General features: G+C 40.7%; 1 protein-coding gene across 1 annotated transcript in view; it reads right to left on the reverse strand.

Moving 5' to 3' along the window:
* Positions 1 to 4415: 4415 nt before the first annotated feature.
* Positions 4416 to 18699, reverse strand: part of AGBL1 (AGBL carboxypeptidase 1) — a 3971795-nt gene continuing 3957511 nt past the window's right edge. Inside the window, exon 23 of the mRNA XM_085644473.1 lies at positions 4416 to 5506. Within this exon, the coding sequence (XP_085500599.1) occupies positions 5278 to 5506 (229 nt within the window). The 3' untranslated portion in view covers positions 4416 to 5277. The remainder of the gene's footprint in view (positions 5507 to 18699) is intronic.

The raw sequence follows: 18699 nt of genomic DNA on the forward strand, positions 1-18699 counted from the left end.
GTGCGGAGCCTAACCACACATCTCATCGTGAGATCTGATTGGCTGTCAGTACTTCATCCAAGAAGTGTTGGCAGCCATCGTGGGATCAATATACATGATAGCACCTCATTAAAAAGCATTGCAGTTAATAGAAGGTTTTAAGACTTTAGTTACATTATAAATCATTTGTTGATGGTACCATACTCATTTTAGGAATTGTGGTGTGTTCTAAGGTGATTTTATCATGTAAAAAAGCCTTCTGCTGTGATATCATGAATCATGTTTGAGAGAAAACTATTTTCTCATGCTTTTCCCACAGAGGTTTGGAAGGTGATCTATAAGCTAAACTGAGAGTATATTTTCTGTAAATTCACATAATCTTTCTCAGTCATGTGAGAATGAAGTCTGCCATTCTCAGTAAAACATGTACATCCAACAAGGGTAGAGACTGTCAGTTGATTCCTTTGTGTTCTACTGCAGCTTCCCAGAGTGTTCTAAAGAACAACTAGAGCGCTAACAGTCCTACTTATGACAAACGTAATGAACACCTGAAGCCATCTTGATTGGAATAAACTGGTAACACTTAAAACATTTAATTTAAAAAGGAACACAATGAGGGGGTTCATTTTGCCATAGAAATTATGATTAGTGCTGAAGAAAGAAAAATGAGGGCACATTTTTAGTGACTTCTCAAATCCTCTTCTATTTCCTGAAAAAATTCTGATATGCAGACTGAAACATGCACTTTCAATACCAGCAGCAGACTTCCGTGGTGAACAGTAGCTTTACTACAGTGATCTAATGAGCAACTAGAGTGCTAACATTCTGAATTGATGGCAAATACCACATGACATGACATGACATGTACCACATGTACCATGTATACCACATATATATTCATCTCAGGAAGTAGGGGATAGGAACATTGTAGGCCTAGTTACATGGAATGTGGCAGAATTGCTTCAAGTAGGAAATATCGAGTGGCTTAATCATTGGCAAAAGAGGGACATTATATGTTTTCAAGAAACTTGGCTTGTGGACCCAGTTTTCTTTGCAGGGTTCCGGTCCATTCATACTCCAGCTGTCCCCTCTGCATCAGGCAGAGCTAAGGGTGGTTTACTAACCCTAGTCTCTAATACACTATTGGTACAAGTAAAACAGGTGGGTCCTCAAAATAACTATTTTCAAATTGTCCAATTGGAGGTGACAAATCAGGGCCATTGGATATTAATTAACTTTTATAATAATGATTTTGGGGGTAACATGAAAATTGATCAATTAACTTAAGGACACAAAAGGGCCCTCCCAGCTTAATATGGCTGGGGGATTTTAATATCTAATTATGTAAACACAAGTAGGCTAGCGTGTGTGGGTTGGAGGATCTGCAAGGTAACCCACTTACACATTTTACTCATAGTGAATATGGTGACTCAATCCACAGGCTACTATATGCAAGGCACCTGACTATAGTAAATAGTGGCAAGACAGGTCAAATAGAGCCAAAATTTCGGAGAAATAACTCGGAGTCCACAATTGATTTTATCTGAGCTTCTTCTGTAATACAGGATAGAATTGATCACTTCAGTAATGCATTTACCTACCACGGCGACCATGCAATATTACTTATTCATTTAAGTATCCCCCAAAAAGTGAAGAGACACCATCTGTTAATGAATAATATTTCTTTATCTAGAAACAATGGTTACCAACTAAAGTCGACACAGGTGGAGAAAAAGAATTTGGCTTCTGCCATATTAACTCAGGTGAGGGGGACATTCTACTCTGCCTGGCCGAGGATGTTTCTCCCTCCCTTTTAGTCTCCTGCTTTAAAACCCTTTTATTAAAAATAAAAGCCACACTTACTCGATATAAACCAGTAAATGGTACACCACCTGGTCAGTGGTTTGACCACAATGCTCACTAGCCAAGAGAACTCTTGACAGTGCTTTAAAAATGCCACCCATAGTGCCAGCATTGATAAGAGCACTTTACAAAGATTAAAAACAGGCAAGAAGTATACGAAGGAATTAAGGGAGAAGGCCTGGGATGATTTGGTACAAGCTGCAAGCTCGCGTAATAGCAGGGAGTTTTGCAAGGTCATAAATGCCCCATATTTTAAAGATTCAAATGACCCGTCTTTGGATAGCCGTGTAGAGGAAGATGCATGGATAGGGCACTTTGAAAGTATCTTCGTATTACAATCTCCCCCAAGAGCTTCCTCAACTAGATCAACTCCACCCCATTAAACGAACCCTGATCTTCTCACCATATGAAGTGAGAAAAGGATTGGAAGCCTGCGTTAAACGGAGACGGGGTTAGACGGGGTTCCAATTTACCTTTTTTAGGCCAACTTCGACCTATGGGTCCCGCAATTAACAAATGTTTTTAATAGCATAGCGGTGGAGGGCCACCCATCATTCTGGAACCACAGTGTAATCGTTCAAATATTTAAAAAGGGAGACAAAGGCTGTCCCAAGAACTACAGGCCCATCTCCCTCCTGGACACAACCGCCAAACATATGGGCTGGCTGTTGTTAGCCAGGTTGGAGGCGTGGGCCCAAGATCGCAATATTTTAATGCAGACGCAATATGGCTTCCAGAAAGGTAAGGGGGCTGTGGATCAATGTCTCAACCTCTCGCTTTGCATCGGGAAGTACATAAAGGCCAAAGGTGGGAGGTTATATGTGGCCTTCATGGACTTGTCAGCGGCTTTCGATTGTGTGTCCGACTCTAAATTGTGGCTGATGATGGAGGGCATGGGGATTGATCCCCTGATTATCCGTTTTATCCATCAGCTGTATGCCAACACCACTGCCTCTGTGCAGTATGGCAGAAATGGGGAATGCATGCAGTCATTCAAGATTGAGAAGGGAGTCAAACAGGGCTGTGTCCTCACCTCGTTTCTTTTTTCCATCTATACCAACGGGGTGGAGGCGGCCCTGTCTGGTCTCTCCCTAGATGTGCCAAAATTTGATAACATCTCTCTCCCAATATTGCCGTACGCTGAAGATGTGGTTCTAATTGCCAGGACTGGGGTAGCTCTCCAAAGCCTTATATCTGCGTATACCTCATTTATCGCTTCTTTAGATCTCAGAGTGAATGAATCTAAATTGTTCATCATTATAGCGGGAGCTTCTAGAGGTGCAAAAGCACAGTATTTCCATCTAGCCTCATTAAAAAAATCGAAGTAGTGGACTCCTTTCCATGCCTGGGGATCTTGTTTGATAACAAGCACTCCTGGAATAAACTGGTGGTTGCAAGAGCCCTGGATATGGAAAGAGGCATTCAAGCCATAAAGGGTTTTGCTAAGAAATTAAGTGCCAGCCCCTTGGACACAATCAAAAGCATCTACCAAGCTAAAACCAAGGCGGCGGCAATCTATGGGGCCGGAGTTTGGGGAATGGCCCAAATTGATCAACTGCAGATAGTGGAAGACACCTTTTTTAAGTCAAGGATTTTGCTACCACCTTCAACATCTAATCATATCTTACATTTCGAAGGGCCACTGTCAACTTTACCCAACGCATAATTGGGGATTCCCTGGAGCTCGAGTGCCATAGCAGGATCGGTTGGTTCAGATACGTTGAGTTGGAATTAAATGCAATGGGGCAAGGAGAACTCTTCAGGAACCCCACATCTTGTCGTAAGGTCTCCAAACGGAAATTAATCGACCTTTACTTACAGAAGGTTAATCTTGACTGTAGGGAAAAGAACAGGCATTCTCAGGCGCTCGCAGTCTATGAACAAATTCCGTCAAGATCGTAGGAAGGCTATTGTTACCTTTCCTCCATTACAGTAGTCCGTCACACAGATTTATTCTGTTGCATTTCCACCTGAATCTAATCCCTTTGATGTTGGGGTTCCCAGAAAAGAGGTACAAGCATGTAGATCTAGGTCCTTGCCGCTGTGATAATTGTTCACCTCAGTATGATATACATTTGGTTCTGTTTTGCAAGTTTTACCTTATTGAAACAAAAAGGTTCCTCTTCCCAATTTTAAGGCGAAAAAATGTCATGCAATGCAGAGTGGCACTGCACTTTCTAAAAGCTCTTTCGAACCCCTATGTTTGTTATTCAGTAGCATCCTTTTTGTGGGCCTGTTGAAGGAACAGAAGGGCCCGGAGGTTTGTTATTATGAATTTTAATATTAAGGGATCAAAATGTACAGATGATCTTGGTTTTAGCAAGGTATTTAATAAGGTTTTTTATAATGTTTTCTGTTTTTTTATCTAACTTGTTTTACTGTGATCCGATTGATGAATTTGTGCTTTTATGATCTGTTTGTATATAGATTGAATACAGATTTCAATGAGTGAAGTTGTAAACAAGAGCAACCCACTGGGCCTTGGTTGGTCTGTAGACCCTGCAAGGGCTGCTGTGTTTTAAAAAACACTTTACATTGTAATCATTGTAAAACAAAAACACGTGTCACAGTCATGCTGAGCAATGCACATTTTATTCCACTAATATTTGCATGTATTAACAAACTTCCTAGGTTTAATTAGTAACTAATATACACATACATGAAGTTACATTTAGAAAATCAAATGCACAAGGAGGAGAAAGGATCCTTAGTACTAGGAGAAATCATTTAGCCATTGTGTTAGCAAAATCTCCAGTTCCCAAAAATAAGTTAAATGTACACTTATGCCAATTTATAATACCCCACCTTCTCGTAATCATAATTATTGAAAGGGAGACTTTTAATTGATCAGTTTAATTTGTTCTCATATAAAAAGAGGGTAGAGCAGTGAAGGACTGTAGAAGTGCTGCCACCTGTAACAAAAGTGAGACATATGTTATCAGCAGATCCTTACCCACAAAACTCTTCACAGGGAACAAATAACACTGGTAAGTGCTTAGAAATACATGTGCAGCTTTGCTGTCAGTTTTCACTGCAGTTCCTGTCTGCAGATAAATGGGTTTCTCGCAACTACATTTTTACATTCTTTTCTGTCTGGCCTAGATGATCCCAATTTTTTATAATCATATTTATGATGTATTAAATGACACTTGTGTTTGTTTCGTGAGGATTTGCTAAATAAATCACAAAACCAACCCTCACATCAGGCTACTAAACATTAAAAACACACGAACCCATCCTCCTCATGTAATTTTACTAAGTGGTGGGAAAGCAAGCATTCTTTTGAAAACCTAGGGCTTGAGTCACAGAGCCTTCTTGGAGCATATCAGACTTATACTGGGGAAAAAGTGATCTTTAGATGCAAAAGCTGATCGAGGCGGTGGCGAAGCGTTGAGAGGTTGCGGGGTAAAGACGCTGCGTCCAGAAGAGTGGTCTCTATTCCGGTGTACATCCAACGGGCGAGGGCGAGGGCAGAGATGTCCCACTGGAAACGTACAGGCCTTCGAGAAGCTCGGAGGTGGCGGCCTGGTCTCTGCCCAAGCCTTCCGCTGCTGTCTTTATTTCATGATCGCGATCTGCAAAGTCGACCTCCTGGTCTGAGCAGCTGTCGGTGTTGTAATCCATGCGTTCTGCAAGCGGGGGCTCGTCATCTATCTCCGCGGTGCTGTAAGAAATAAAGGAAAACAGAATGATTTAGTTTCATATACTCACAGGTTACCATATAGAGATAGCTGGTGACACAATCTCAAAGTCATTCATGGACTGTTACAATTAACCATCAGGCAGTATGATTGGCAATGTACTTAGCATGCACTTGGCCGTAGTTTTGTTTCACAAAGAGTTTCACATTCACTTGCTAATTCATTTCCATAAGTGTAATATGGTATATATCTCCAACTCATAAACATCACTATAGGCAAAAATGTTCAGACTTGGCACAGAACATATGTAATGGTGGTGCAAAGCTGAAAGCGAATCAAAATGCCTGCTGTTAGCCTTGAAGCACCTTTAATCTACTTTGAATTTAACAAATGAGCAGTGAGTAACAGTTATCTGTGTGAAAGGGGCGTGCAATGGGTGATACTGTGGGCATTCCATGCAATACCCATTGTTTTTTGATGCTGCCCAAGATTTACAAGGATGTGTACTAACACATGCAAAAGCAGGCATTAGATTGGCACAATGAGGTCGCTTTTGCTCTTCTGCAGCACACATGGAAAGAGCAAATTGCCTTTAATGATTGTTTATGTGCAGGAAGTTGTCCCTTCCTGCACAAAAACAATCATTCCTTCAAGGCAGACACCCATACCATGGTGCAAGGGTATCTTTGTTGGTGCTAGGCAGCTATTTTTAGGCCCAGCGCAAGGGAAAACAAAGGGGTGCTCTTGTGAATAACTGTGTTTTTGAAGTGATGCAGCACAAGAGAGCAAAATTTGTTGCAGCGCCGTGCTGCACCATTTCCTTGTGAATGTACCTCTGTTTCACCGCATGTACAAGCATGTGTGCATAGAAGGTTTCATTCGTGGGTGACTTGTTTGGGAGGGGCATCAAGGTGACTCCTTTGGGCGTGGCATCCACTTATCTGTGCAGTAGTGTACTCAGCACAAGGCATCATGGGTAGATAGCCACTGCGGTTCCATATGCCGCACCATCACTGCAGCCTTTGGTACCGTGACTCAGGAGGAGGAGAGTTAGGATTGGTGGGGGGGAAAGAAGGTCCTTGTTACACAAAATCACTCACAATTGCACTTAAACTTGGATTTTCATAGCGAGAAAAATTGCTTCCTGAGCTGATTATGGTGCCCTTTGTACCAGAGAAACGTGGTTGCCGATGGGACTGTACAAACTAAGGTGATGTAGATACATGCATTCTGGTCGTGATTCACACATGGTGCTATACAAAACAGAGCAATGCGGATTGTGCATGATAATTAACCTGCGCCAGTCCTACCATCCTGAGCAAGGGCTGCGGAACCCTGAGCACCGCCATGACACAGGGGGATATGTACAATGAAGTGGCGACGTGTGTTGTTAGCCTCCTTGACTTAACAACACGCTCCGTCACTTATGAAATGCAAAGCTGCACCATATTTACAAGAATTTGGTGCAGCCTTGCGTTTCCCCCTGTGATGGCGCTAAGTTTAATGACTTAATGTTAACACAGGCACCCTGGCCCCAGAGTGCAAGAGTGTCTGCGTGCAGGGGAGCATTGTTTATGTGTAGGAAGGTGTCCCTTCCTGCATATAAACAATCCTAAAATCCAATTCTGTCACTTTCATGTGTGCTGCTTTATACAGCACACATGAAAGGGACAGAATTGCATTTTTTTAAAGGTCTGTGTATGTGCAGGAAGGGTCACCTTCCTCCACATAAACAAACAATGGCATTTTGCTTTTTCCATGTGTGCTGCACAAGGCAGCACACATGAAAAAAGCAAAAAAAAGAGGATAAATAATGCATTTCTCCTCATTTTGCCAACTTAACACCAGGGTTTTCCTGGTCTTAATTTTGGCGCTGCCTCGTATGTACACCACCCTTGTACATAGGGGGCAGCGTAGAATACAAAGGGTGTTGCGGTGGAACACCCACCACAACACCCACTGCATGCCCCTTTCACGCTAACCATAGCGGGAAAGGGTGCCGTATGTACAAGGCAGCGGTAAACCACGTCAAGTGGCTTAACGCTGCCTTGTACATAAGGCACGGCCCCTATCGCTGCGGGAACGTCACAAAATGTGACGTTCCCGTAGCGATAGGGGCTTGTACATATAGCCCATAGTGTGTTATCTCACATCACAATGAGACTCACTGTCCTTGTTGAGAAACTACGACCAGCCCTATCTAGCTGGCATTTTGAGAACTTTTATTGCAGACATGCTAAATATGGCAAATAGACTTGTGACTGGGCCTTATCTTGCTGAGGAGCAGTATTGAGCATGATGTTGACACTGAACCTGATACACAAATAAACATAAAAGTGTTGCCAACGATTTACATCTCCACATGAGCGCACTGATTTACGTTTTTCCAATCAAAACATTCCTGGACATAATCCTGGAATGCTGCACCAGGAGCAGCTTTCCTTGCTTCTAGTGGGGCTGGCAGGTACCATCCCTTTGGGGTCGTATTCCCACTTTACTTGAATCTATACAGTATAGATTTACACACAGGAAAAACAGAGCCTACGTCCAAATGCACATTATTTTTCCTTTGTGAAAAACTACTTTTTAAAAATGGTTAAAACCCCTCCCCTATTCCCTCAGCAAATATGCAAGTGATCAGTTTGCCGGAAGGAGAGTTACTGTAACCCGAGCTGGATAACTTCTTGACAATTTCTATGGTGGAAATGAGCTGAATTTCAGCTTGTGAAGGGTCAGCAGATTTAGATTGTATAACAGAAAAAAATATAAGGCTGTGTAAAAAAGTTAAAATAAATACAACTATTATTGCATTTCATATGAAGACAAATGCTGCTGGTTTATTGAAAATAACACTGAAAGGCTGCAGAGCATACACCACAATCCAGATAGCCAGGGGCTAGAACGAAGAAGCTGATTGGCCCACCTACAATGACAAATTTCTAGACGTATCGTATTTCCTGAAGGAGCCAGAAAACCATTTACAACTTTATAATGATAAATAGTACTTCCGCATTCTGCTTTATATCTGAATATGTATTATGCTTGGACTTGATCGCATTTAGTTTTCTACATTTTTGTCTCTGATGGTGAGAGCTTACTTTCACTCCCTTGTAAGACTTGTGCAGTAACCCGGAAATAATATAAATGTGTAGCTGTGTACTTTCGAACTTCACAATAATTGTGTATAATCATAAAACCTGAACCTTTGTTGACCATGCATAGGCAATGGAGACCTGACCCTTACACATGCGATGACATTTTCTGATGCCGAAAGTGGCCTAAATGATGACACTGCTTATTATAAACATAGCCTATGCATGCATATATAATGACATTGTGCCAAATGTGCAGAGGACAAACATTGTGGCAAAGAAGCAGTGGTAGGCTTTGCCGCCTTCCTGGCTCTTCATTATCATGGTCTCGCAGATTAGAATATGGGATTTCCAGACCAGCACAGGTTTATCACTTGTTGCAAGATCATAATCTCACCAGATTAATAGCAGCGCCATTGAGACTTGCTGAGGCAGCATTTGTAATGGAACTCTCATTATATGTCTGAACAAATGCGATACAAACTCATTGTAAATCAGTTATGAATTTAAAAATGAAAACATCCAAGTATGCAAATATGAGCAAAAGAGAAATTCAAGATCATGAATTCAAAACTAAAGCAGTAAAAAGATAAGACTTGATGTTGCATTTAGGAAGGAGGCAACGAAAAAACGAGGTGCAAAATATACAATGCATTTCAGAGGGGGAAGCCAGCGAAGAGCTGGAAATGCTGCATACTTCAGTCTGATCAAGACAATGAGGTATCTTGTCAGATATAGAACTTCGATGGTGCTAGTGATCAGCTGGTCTGTAACAACTTGTGAATCTCTCCACTCAGTTGCCCACACTGCCCAAAACACGTCTTATTGGTTGTAAGTGTAGCAGAAATTCTGTCAGCATCTAAGCACAGATGTGTTTTACCTCATTCTATTCAGGCCACAAATGCACAATCCAGAAAAAATGACCTAATCCCTAGTGAGGGGAAGGTTGTGGTGTGGTTAACCATGATTACTAGAAAGTGCGTTAACCACGTTTCTCATCCACAAACACAGGATAAAAAAAACGTTGTGCAGGGGGCGTGGCTAGCGCCCGAGGTAAATGGCCGCCAGTCCCTGACTCTCCCGGGACGGTGAAGACGATGGCGAACCTGATGAGTTACCTGCCGCTTGTAAGTTTTCCAGAATGTGAGCGCCCAAATGTCGCTGCTCACTGTGGGTTGCTTGGAATTCACCGAAATGCAACGTAAGCTGCTTTTCTCTTCATTTGCGCACTAGAGCGGTTCCGTTTTTGAAGCGGCCACCATTTTGAATTGAGCTTCATCGGATTCCTGTCACGAAATTCCTTCATTTTAAATATGCGCTTCAGCAGTTTCAGCTAATTTTATTTCTCCTTGGAGGATTAGTGCTTTTTAGTGCTGTCTACACGTGTGCCCAAAGTCACCTCAATCCTGGCTCCTTGACAGTGAAAATACACCTCACTAGCTCCCATTAAGTTCACTCCTCAGCGTACGGACTTTGCTTCCTCAAATTGAGCCCAAGGCTTTCTCTACATCATTATTTTCTTATGCGCCTGTACTTCATATTAAATTCAAGGACTTCATGTTTTCCTCAATTTCTTGCCTGCAAGTTTGAACAGTCTTGGGTCACCAATCTCTCCTGATCCCATTTTACCTCGTCTCTGCATTTGCTTCATTTTTCTTGTGAGGGGAATAAATGCACACTGTTTCACCTACCAGCAGGATGAAATTCACTCCACAATGACTGTGGCATTTCCTCAACTTTATTTTACAAATCATAATGTTGTACCTCTTTCATAGCTGAATAGGGAGGCTCGTTACTACTTACCTTTATTTGTGATTCATTCGCACCCCTATTCTTGACATTCCTGTGGAGTTTTTAACATTTACCGAAGGTACTTCTCAACAACTGCTTTTTCTTCATCCGGTGGTTGCTGCATTTGATTCTGCTTATCTAGGTACTGGGCTCAATTCAATTAAGCTAAATCTCATTCTCTGCTCCTCTCAGTATAAACTGCTTTGAGATGGATAACTCAATGAATGTTTCACCTAAGGGTGTCGCATCATCCACCATCACAGCTGCCTCGAACACCAATAAAACGCCAAGCACGCTTGAAGAAAGATCCCCCTTCTCCTCCCAAACAACCCTCTTCAGTCTCTATGGATCTACTACTGGAGGAAATCAGAGCTCTTCACCCCTTTATGGAGGAGACTAACTCAAAATTACAAATATTAACTGATAATTGGTCAAGTTTGGAGAACAGAGTGACAACAGCGGAACATAGCATTGAAACTCTCTCCTCGTCTCACGTCAAGATGGAGGCTCTTCACTCTCAAGTATCAACGCTCCAAAAACAAGTTGAAAATCTTGAAAACAGGAATCGTTGTAACAATCTTCGTATTTACGGAGTGTTCTGAAGGGTCAGACCCTATTAGCTTCTTCAAATCCTTTCTTCCAAATGTCCTCTACTTATCACAGGATACTCTTATCAACATACAGTGAGTCCACCATTTAGGCTCTATTTCTTTAGCGATCTCCTCTATAGGGTGGAAACCAAGAGGATTCATCTTGTATTTCCTGGAATACACTGACTTACTTAAAGTGCTATCTGCAGCCAGAGCAAGTACCTGTATTACCTGGTCAGGAAATCCTCTGTTCTTCTCTCAGGACTATTCCAAACCCACCGCTGACAGACGTCGTGACTTTCTAGCAATGAGACCACATCTTCATTCCATAGGTGCACGATATGGTCTTTTTCATCCCTGCCTATTTAAGATGACCATCAACAATAAGACTACTACATACGAAGATCCCATAAAGCCTAAAAGCTTCCTCAAATCCTGCTACCCGGAGTTTATGGACACATTGCACAACAAATGACTGTTCTCGATTTAGTCTGGCTTGAGTTTTTCACTCTTATATTTTCTTGTTAAAACTTTTTTCAATTGTATTTTTGATTGCAGATACTATTTCTTCACTCATTTGTTCAGCATGCTTAGTAATCTCCCTTTTCCCTTGCAGGTTTTGTTTGCTTGATGTACTTACCCCATGTCTTCCGCTCGTTGGGTTTGTCTCCCTTCCCACCTTCCGGCTTGGAGTTTGGACTCTTTATTGTCCCATGTGGCCTCATCTCCCCCCACTTCACATATGTCTCGGAGTTTTTGTAAGTATGTCTTTTGTGTTCTCTATACTTCTTCCCATATCACCTGTTTTTCTATACTTCTCCCTTACTCTTTTTCCCTATTTTCTTACTTGCTTTCCTAAGTCCTATTCTCCTCTATCCCTTTTACGGGATCTCTTTTCTTCTTATTTCTTTCATCTCTCATATATTCGTCATCTTTCATATATCCATCGATTGATCTTTATGTTTTACTTCATATTTATTACATGTTTTATATTTGACAAACAATTTGTAATTACTGGTTCACATGAGTTTTCATTCTATTTACTTCATAAATGTTTTTTAACAGTTGTAACTTGGAATGTCAGAGGCTTAAATTCACCCATTAAAAGACAACGAGTTCTGTCCCACTTATCTGAGATGAATGCCAACATAGCTCTAATTCACATCTCATAGAAAGCGAATCACTAAAACTTAAGAAAAATTGGGTTGGGGAGGTATTCTTTTCACCAGGCGATGTCATAAAACATTAAACGCTAAACTCATCTCACAGGAATCAGACAACGAAGGCAGATGGTTGTTTACGAACTTCTTGATAGGGAAAACTCCCATATCCTTATTTAACATATATGCTCCTACCAGTAGTGATATCTCATTTTGGTCTCCCATTTCCCAATTACTATTACAATACCCCACAGACAATTTTATTTTTGCAGGTGATTGTAACCAAGTGATAGATCCCTTCCTTGATCGGCACTCTAAGGCTCCCTTCATCCCAAACAAACCACACAAAGCTTTTTTGCGCACTATAAAACAGAGAAATTTGCTAGATGCCTGGAGACTCTGCAACCCGTCCTCGAGGGAATACTCTTTTTTTTCCCCACATCAGACACAATCCAGAATAGATCATATTTTTGTCACACACAACATTTCTCAATCTCTGCTCTCAGCCGATATAGGGCCCATACTCATCTCTGACCATGATCCTGTCGTGCGTCAACTAGACATCCTACACCAACCTAACTCACCTAAGAGATGGCGCTTCAATAACTCTTTACTTTTTTAACCCCAATTTTAATACATACTTTAGTTCCTTCGTTCATGAATTTTTTTCAAACCAACCTACCTGATGATCTCCCTTTCAGAACAATTTGGGATGCCTTTAAAGCTACCGCTTGAGATTTCATTTTTTGATATACATCGAATAAAAGTAAATCCTTTTGAACGATTCACAATGCACTTCTTACCAAAATCAAAACACTAGAACACGCCTTTTAAACCTCCAACTCGAAGACCAGTCTAGAAGATCTCATAAATACATCGATAGCATTTAATAAAACTTCGACTGAAAGTGGCCAAAACAAATCAGGTAAATTATTAGCCAATTATCTCAAGATCAAGCAAAATAGACTTCACATTGACTCCATTATTGATGACAATCAAACACCAAAACATAAAGATCCCGAAATCCTTCAAGAATTCGTTCATTTTTATGAATCTCTTTATACGCCAGAAAAAACGCACCCAGATACAACTATACTTCAATACTTTTCCAACATCCTAAAGCGTGATATACCCCCTTCCAATCTAGATATCTTGGAAGCTGACATTACACAATTGAACTCCTAAACGCACTGAAGACCCTTAAAAAAGACGAAGCCCCGGGTCCAGACGGATTTACAGTTGAATTTGTCTTACACTTTTCCCAGCTGTTTATTCCATATTTATACACTCTCATATTCTCTTTCACTTCCTCTTGTAACTCATCAGGTTCATTTTTGGAGGCTCTAATCGGCCTTATACCGAAAGATGGTAAAGATTCCAGCTATTGCAAAAATTATAGGCCCATCTCATTAGTAAGTAGTAAGTATACTTTATTTAGATATAAAAATATCCTTAAAAGAACACCTCAAAGTTACACAGCAATACATTTTAAAAACAGAACCTTAGCATAAAAGCAGTAGTTGATAGAAACTTCAAATTACAATAAAAAACTTCACCGATATATCAATGGAATAAAGACTTAGTGTGCAAAATGCAATGACAAGCATAACGTTTAAAGTGCATTCAAATTCAAATGTTTGACAAAGACCGTAAATACGGTCCAATAGACCATAAAATGACAGCCAATTGTGCAAAGCAACAGTCAGATAAAAATAGTGTTAGCAGCATTTGAGAAATTACACAATAAAATGAAATAGCTCTTAAAAAAGCATAAAAACAAACCAACCCGTTACTGCTTAAGAGAGCGGTAAGCATATCGTAAAAGAATTGTAAAAGCAATATTTAAACCTGTTTTTCTGGCATTAATGCGGCAATAATTGCTTGTCTGCACGTTCGGATTCCCAGCCTGTTCCACTCAGTTTTCAATTTACGTCTACGTTGTGACATAAAAGATGGACAAAGACAAACTATATGCTCCATGGTTTCGGGAGACATGCCTCACTCCCTGCAGATTATGTCCTCTGACAGATGGCGCCAGACGGGCAGATCTTTTAGAAATTGCCAATCGCCCAGTCTGGCAGCCATAAAGCTGATTTTTAGGTGCAAGGAGTAAGTGCAAGATAAGTAAGATGCGGGGGACAACTGACCATACGAAGATATTGTTGCCCAAGCATGTCTGCGTTTGGCAAATTGGGCTTTATCGATGATCAGGGACCTCATTCGAGTGCAGTTCTTAATGCTAGTTTTAAATGCTGATTTACTAGGGTTGAGGTCCCATAATGCACCTGCAGACATTTCTTGGATCGAATCCTTAAAAAGGCGGCTGTAAGAGCCGCGTGGATTTGTCTGGGAAATATCCAACCAAATTAAGGACTCCAATGAGCCTGGTTTTGCCTGTCTCAATTTGTGGCACAGGTTTAGATACAATCCAGTGGCTGAAATTTCATAGTTTAATAGACCGAATTCTAATCTGATCTGTGCAGCAGAAGTTGATTTGGGCAAATGGAGGATTTTTTTGTAGAGTTTCGTCACATGTTGGTTAAAAAAGGAGTTTAGTTTCCCCCTACAAATCTCAGCACCATAAGTCAATGTAGGCCCTATTTTTGCTCTCATAACTTCCAGTAATGGGGACAGGCTTGGGCCAGACAAATTTCTTGAGAGCTTGCAAAAATTTACCTGTAGGTTCATGGCTTTTACTGAGATGGCCTTACGCTGTTGATTAAAGTTACCCCTGGAGTCAAAGGTGACCCCAAGATATTTATAAGTGTTTCCTATTCTGAGGCTAGAGTTGTTGAACAGCCAACCACCCCCACGGTGAAGTTTTCTACCAAAAGTGACCACTTGGGTTTTCTTTTGATTGACCTCCAACCCATTCATGGTTGTGTAGATTTCCAATCTGTTTAATAGCCTCTGCAGCCCTACCCGTGTCAAACTGAAAAGGACCAAATCGTCGGCATATAAAAGATTGCTTATCGGTACACCTCCCATCTTGGGCGAGTGACTGTTCATTTCTTCGAGGGAGGATGGCAAATCTGCTATGAACAGATTGAAAAGAAGGGGGGCCAGCACACATCCCTGTTTGACTCCTCTAATTGTCATAATTTTCCGAGAGAGATGTGTGCCGGTCCCCAACTTCACTTGTACCCACGTGCCCGAATGGAGTTGGATGATCGCATCCAGAAGTTTGTCTGGGATCCCCCATATTTTTAGCTTCTCCCATAGAGCGGCCCTTGGTACCTGATCAAATGCAGCTTTAAAATCTATAAAACAACAAAAAACCATGCTGGATGTGACTAATGCTTTGTTGACAATAATAGACAATGACAGTAAGTTGGTCATAGTGCCAGAGGTAGCGGTGAAGCCAGTTTGGTTCAATGGAATCAGATTGTTCTGCTCTACCCAATATATCAGTTCCCCCAATAGTGTTCCTGCAAAAAACTTGGCTTCAATATCTAACAAAGCTATTAGTCTGTAATTATTTGGAGAAGCATGAGAGCCGGACTTATAGATTGGATGGATTATTGCCCCTCGCCATGAATTCGGTATGGTTGAACTTGTCAGTGCACATTTGAAAAGATTGGTTAAATATCTCGACCATAAATCAATGTTTGTTTTAAACAGGGACTGTGGTAGGCCGTTTGGACCCGGAGCGCCATCAGATCTTGGTTTTAATAGTACTTTGGTGACCATTTCTTGAGTGACTTGTAGATCTTCACTTCGTAGATATGAGCGGACCATAAAGCTACTCCTGATCAATTGTGGGTTGAGTGTCAGTTGTTTAGGAACAGATAAAACTGTAGACACAGAGACCTCTGAGGCCCTAAAATGGTCAGTCAAATAGGCAGACCAGGCCGCTTCTGCGATGTTTGCTGACCCGGATCTAGAGGAGCTAAAGTTTTGGCGGTTGATTAGGGCCCAGAATCTTTTAGAGTTACAGCTTTTGCTCTCCCATAGAAGTTTGCACCAAAATTGGGATAGATGGCGTCGTTTATCAGATTGTATTGCATCCCTGAGTAATTTTTGGATTGCTTTATACCCATTCAAGAACTCATTGTTTCCTGGGGATGTCTTAAGAATCCGCAGAGCTTTGTCTCTAGATTTCTTCAATGCCCTTGTTTGACTGGAGATTTGGAACTGGCGGCTGAAGTGAGCCTTGTGAGCATGTTGGCTAGAAGGAAAACAACTTGTCAATTGGGAGCAGAAGGATGACCACGCACCAGTGGAAAAAACCGCTGCGGTGGTACTTCCTGTTATAAATACCAAACAAGCTTCCATGATATTAGGGCTGATGTCGTAATTCCATTTTAACCGTTTTAGGTTTTCTGTATAAATTCCTGGGAATTTGTTAAAGGTCGTAATATTACAGATAACATGAGGTTATTCTTTGACATTCTATCCAGAATGTCTCATCACTCAGAACCACTTGCTGCAATTGCCCTCGATGCGGAAAAAGCCTTCGACAGAGTCTTGTGGCCTTTTATCTTTGATGCCCTCAAACGGTTTGGTTTTGGCCGAGAAATCATTTCCCTGATAGCTTTACTTTATTCAGAATCTAGGCGGCCATCTCCACTAACGGTCTTGTATCTTCCTTTTTCACTCTTAAAAGAGGAGTTCGTCAAGGCTGCCCTTTGTCCCCTTTCCTTTTTAACTTAGTATTAGAACCTTTTTTGTCTAGAATTCGTCAAAAGCAATCTATTACGGGTTTTATATACGAGTCCCAGCACATCAAGTTAGCAGCATATGCAGATGACATATTAATTCTCCTTTCTCAACCACAGTCTTCATTTCCTGCATTTTTATAGAAGGTTGAAGCTTATGGTTTAGTATCTAGATACAAACTAAATATTGACAAATGTGAGGTTATGCCTTTAACCAAGTATAAGTTTAAAGAAGATTTTCAGATCTCAAAATTTGCATGGAAATCTAAACACATAAAATAAATTGGACTATGGTTTTCTCCTTCCTAACCGACAGCCATCTCTCTAAACTTAGATAAATGTATAGATAAATTAAATAACTCTTATTGCAAGATGGCATCCGCTTCATCTCTCTTGGTGGGGACGTTTAGATACCATTAAGATGATACTCACCCCTATAATGCTTTACACCATTTCCAATATACCTGTATCCTTATCAGCTAAATTGTTTCACAAGATCAATTCTATACTACTAATATCATATTTATGGAATGGCAAAAAACCAAGAATGGCATTACAAAAACTAACACGACCAAAATCAGAAGGAGGTGTTAACTTTCCCCATTTTTCCAACTATCATAAAGCGTTTCAACTAAAACATTTATCAGATTGGATTTTTGATCAATCATCTAACTATCCATTATTGCTTGACCTTGAAGCTTCATTTATATCACCTTATTCATTTTAAGAGTATCTTTCTTTTTGTCGCAAACCGCAAATAAATTATACACCAGTAATCAAACACTCATGTAAATTATTAGAAGCTATTCTTCTTCTGGTCCCACATGACTTTGACACTTTTCTTCAGTCCACAATTTGGCATAATACATCTATACTTATTAAAAACAAACCTATATATTGGAAAGTATGGAGAAACAAAGGCTTAATTTGGGCACACTTCTTCAATTTTCACAGATACGGGACCTCTATCACCTACCTACTTCTTTCCAGCATAAATTTTCAATCGTGCAACACGTGCTACTTGAGACCTGTGCTCAATTTCCACGTACATCCTCTTCAACTTCCCCAACTGATAGCAATTGGAACAGTCTTCTACTGGTACGTCCTAGAGCCTCTATCATTGATTCTGGTTTAGAACAAGCCTCTATGAATAGGGATACATCTAAAATAGAACTCTCCTGGGAGGCTGACTTGGGTATTGACTGGCCTGTCTCTTTGTGGAATAAAATATGGCTAAAAATAAGGAAATCATCCAGAGCGGCAAGCACTACACAAACAATTTTCTTCATTTATAACAGATTACATTTCACACCCGTACATCTGCACAAGATACATGCTGCTACTCCCAGTATATGCTGGACTTGCTCTCATGACACTGCTGACTTAAAACATATGTTATACACATGCCCATATGTATTAAAATTTTGGGAACAGGTTTGGTCTCAAATTAACACCATATTCAACACTACAGTCCCCTTTTCCTTTATTAATATTATCCTAGGTAGCCTGTCCTCTGAGTGGCAGTAAAGATATTCACACACGCAAATCATTGATCTACTATTATTAGTTGCTTTTCAGGAGATAACAAAGAATTGGAAAGACACCTCTAAATTATCATATCTAGCCTGGTGGTACGCTCTCTGCCATAATCATAGATTAGACACGACTCTTGTGCATCCAATTTCGCTTGCCACGAAACGATTGCAGCTTTGGTCTCCTGTCACACAATTTCTTGATGATAGTGCAAAAAAATCCTTTATACCCCAACCTTCCTTACAAGAAGTTACTAAACCTCCTTGACTTCCCTCATATTGTACTGACACTGCTCACAAATAGTTTTCAATGTACAATCTACACACATATCCACTCATTCACCAACAGTCCTATACAGTCACTCATACATGTACTCACTCATCATATGTACT

The sequence above is a fragment of the Triturus cristatus genome, chromosome 3_1 (genome assembly GCF_964204655.1).
Source record: "Triturus cristatus chromosome 3_1, aTriCri1.1, whole genome shotgun sequence".
Classification (NCBI taxonomy): domain Eukaryota; kingdom Metazoa; phylum Chordata; class Amphibia; order Caudata; family Salamandridae; genus Triturus; species Triturus cristatus.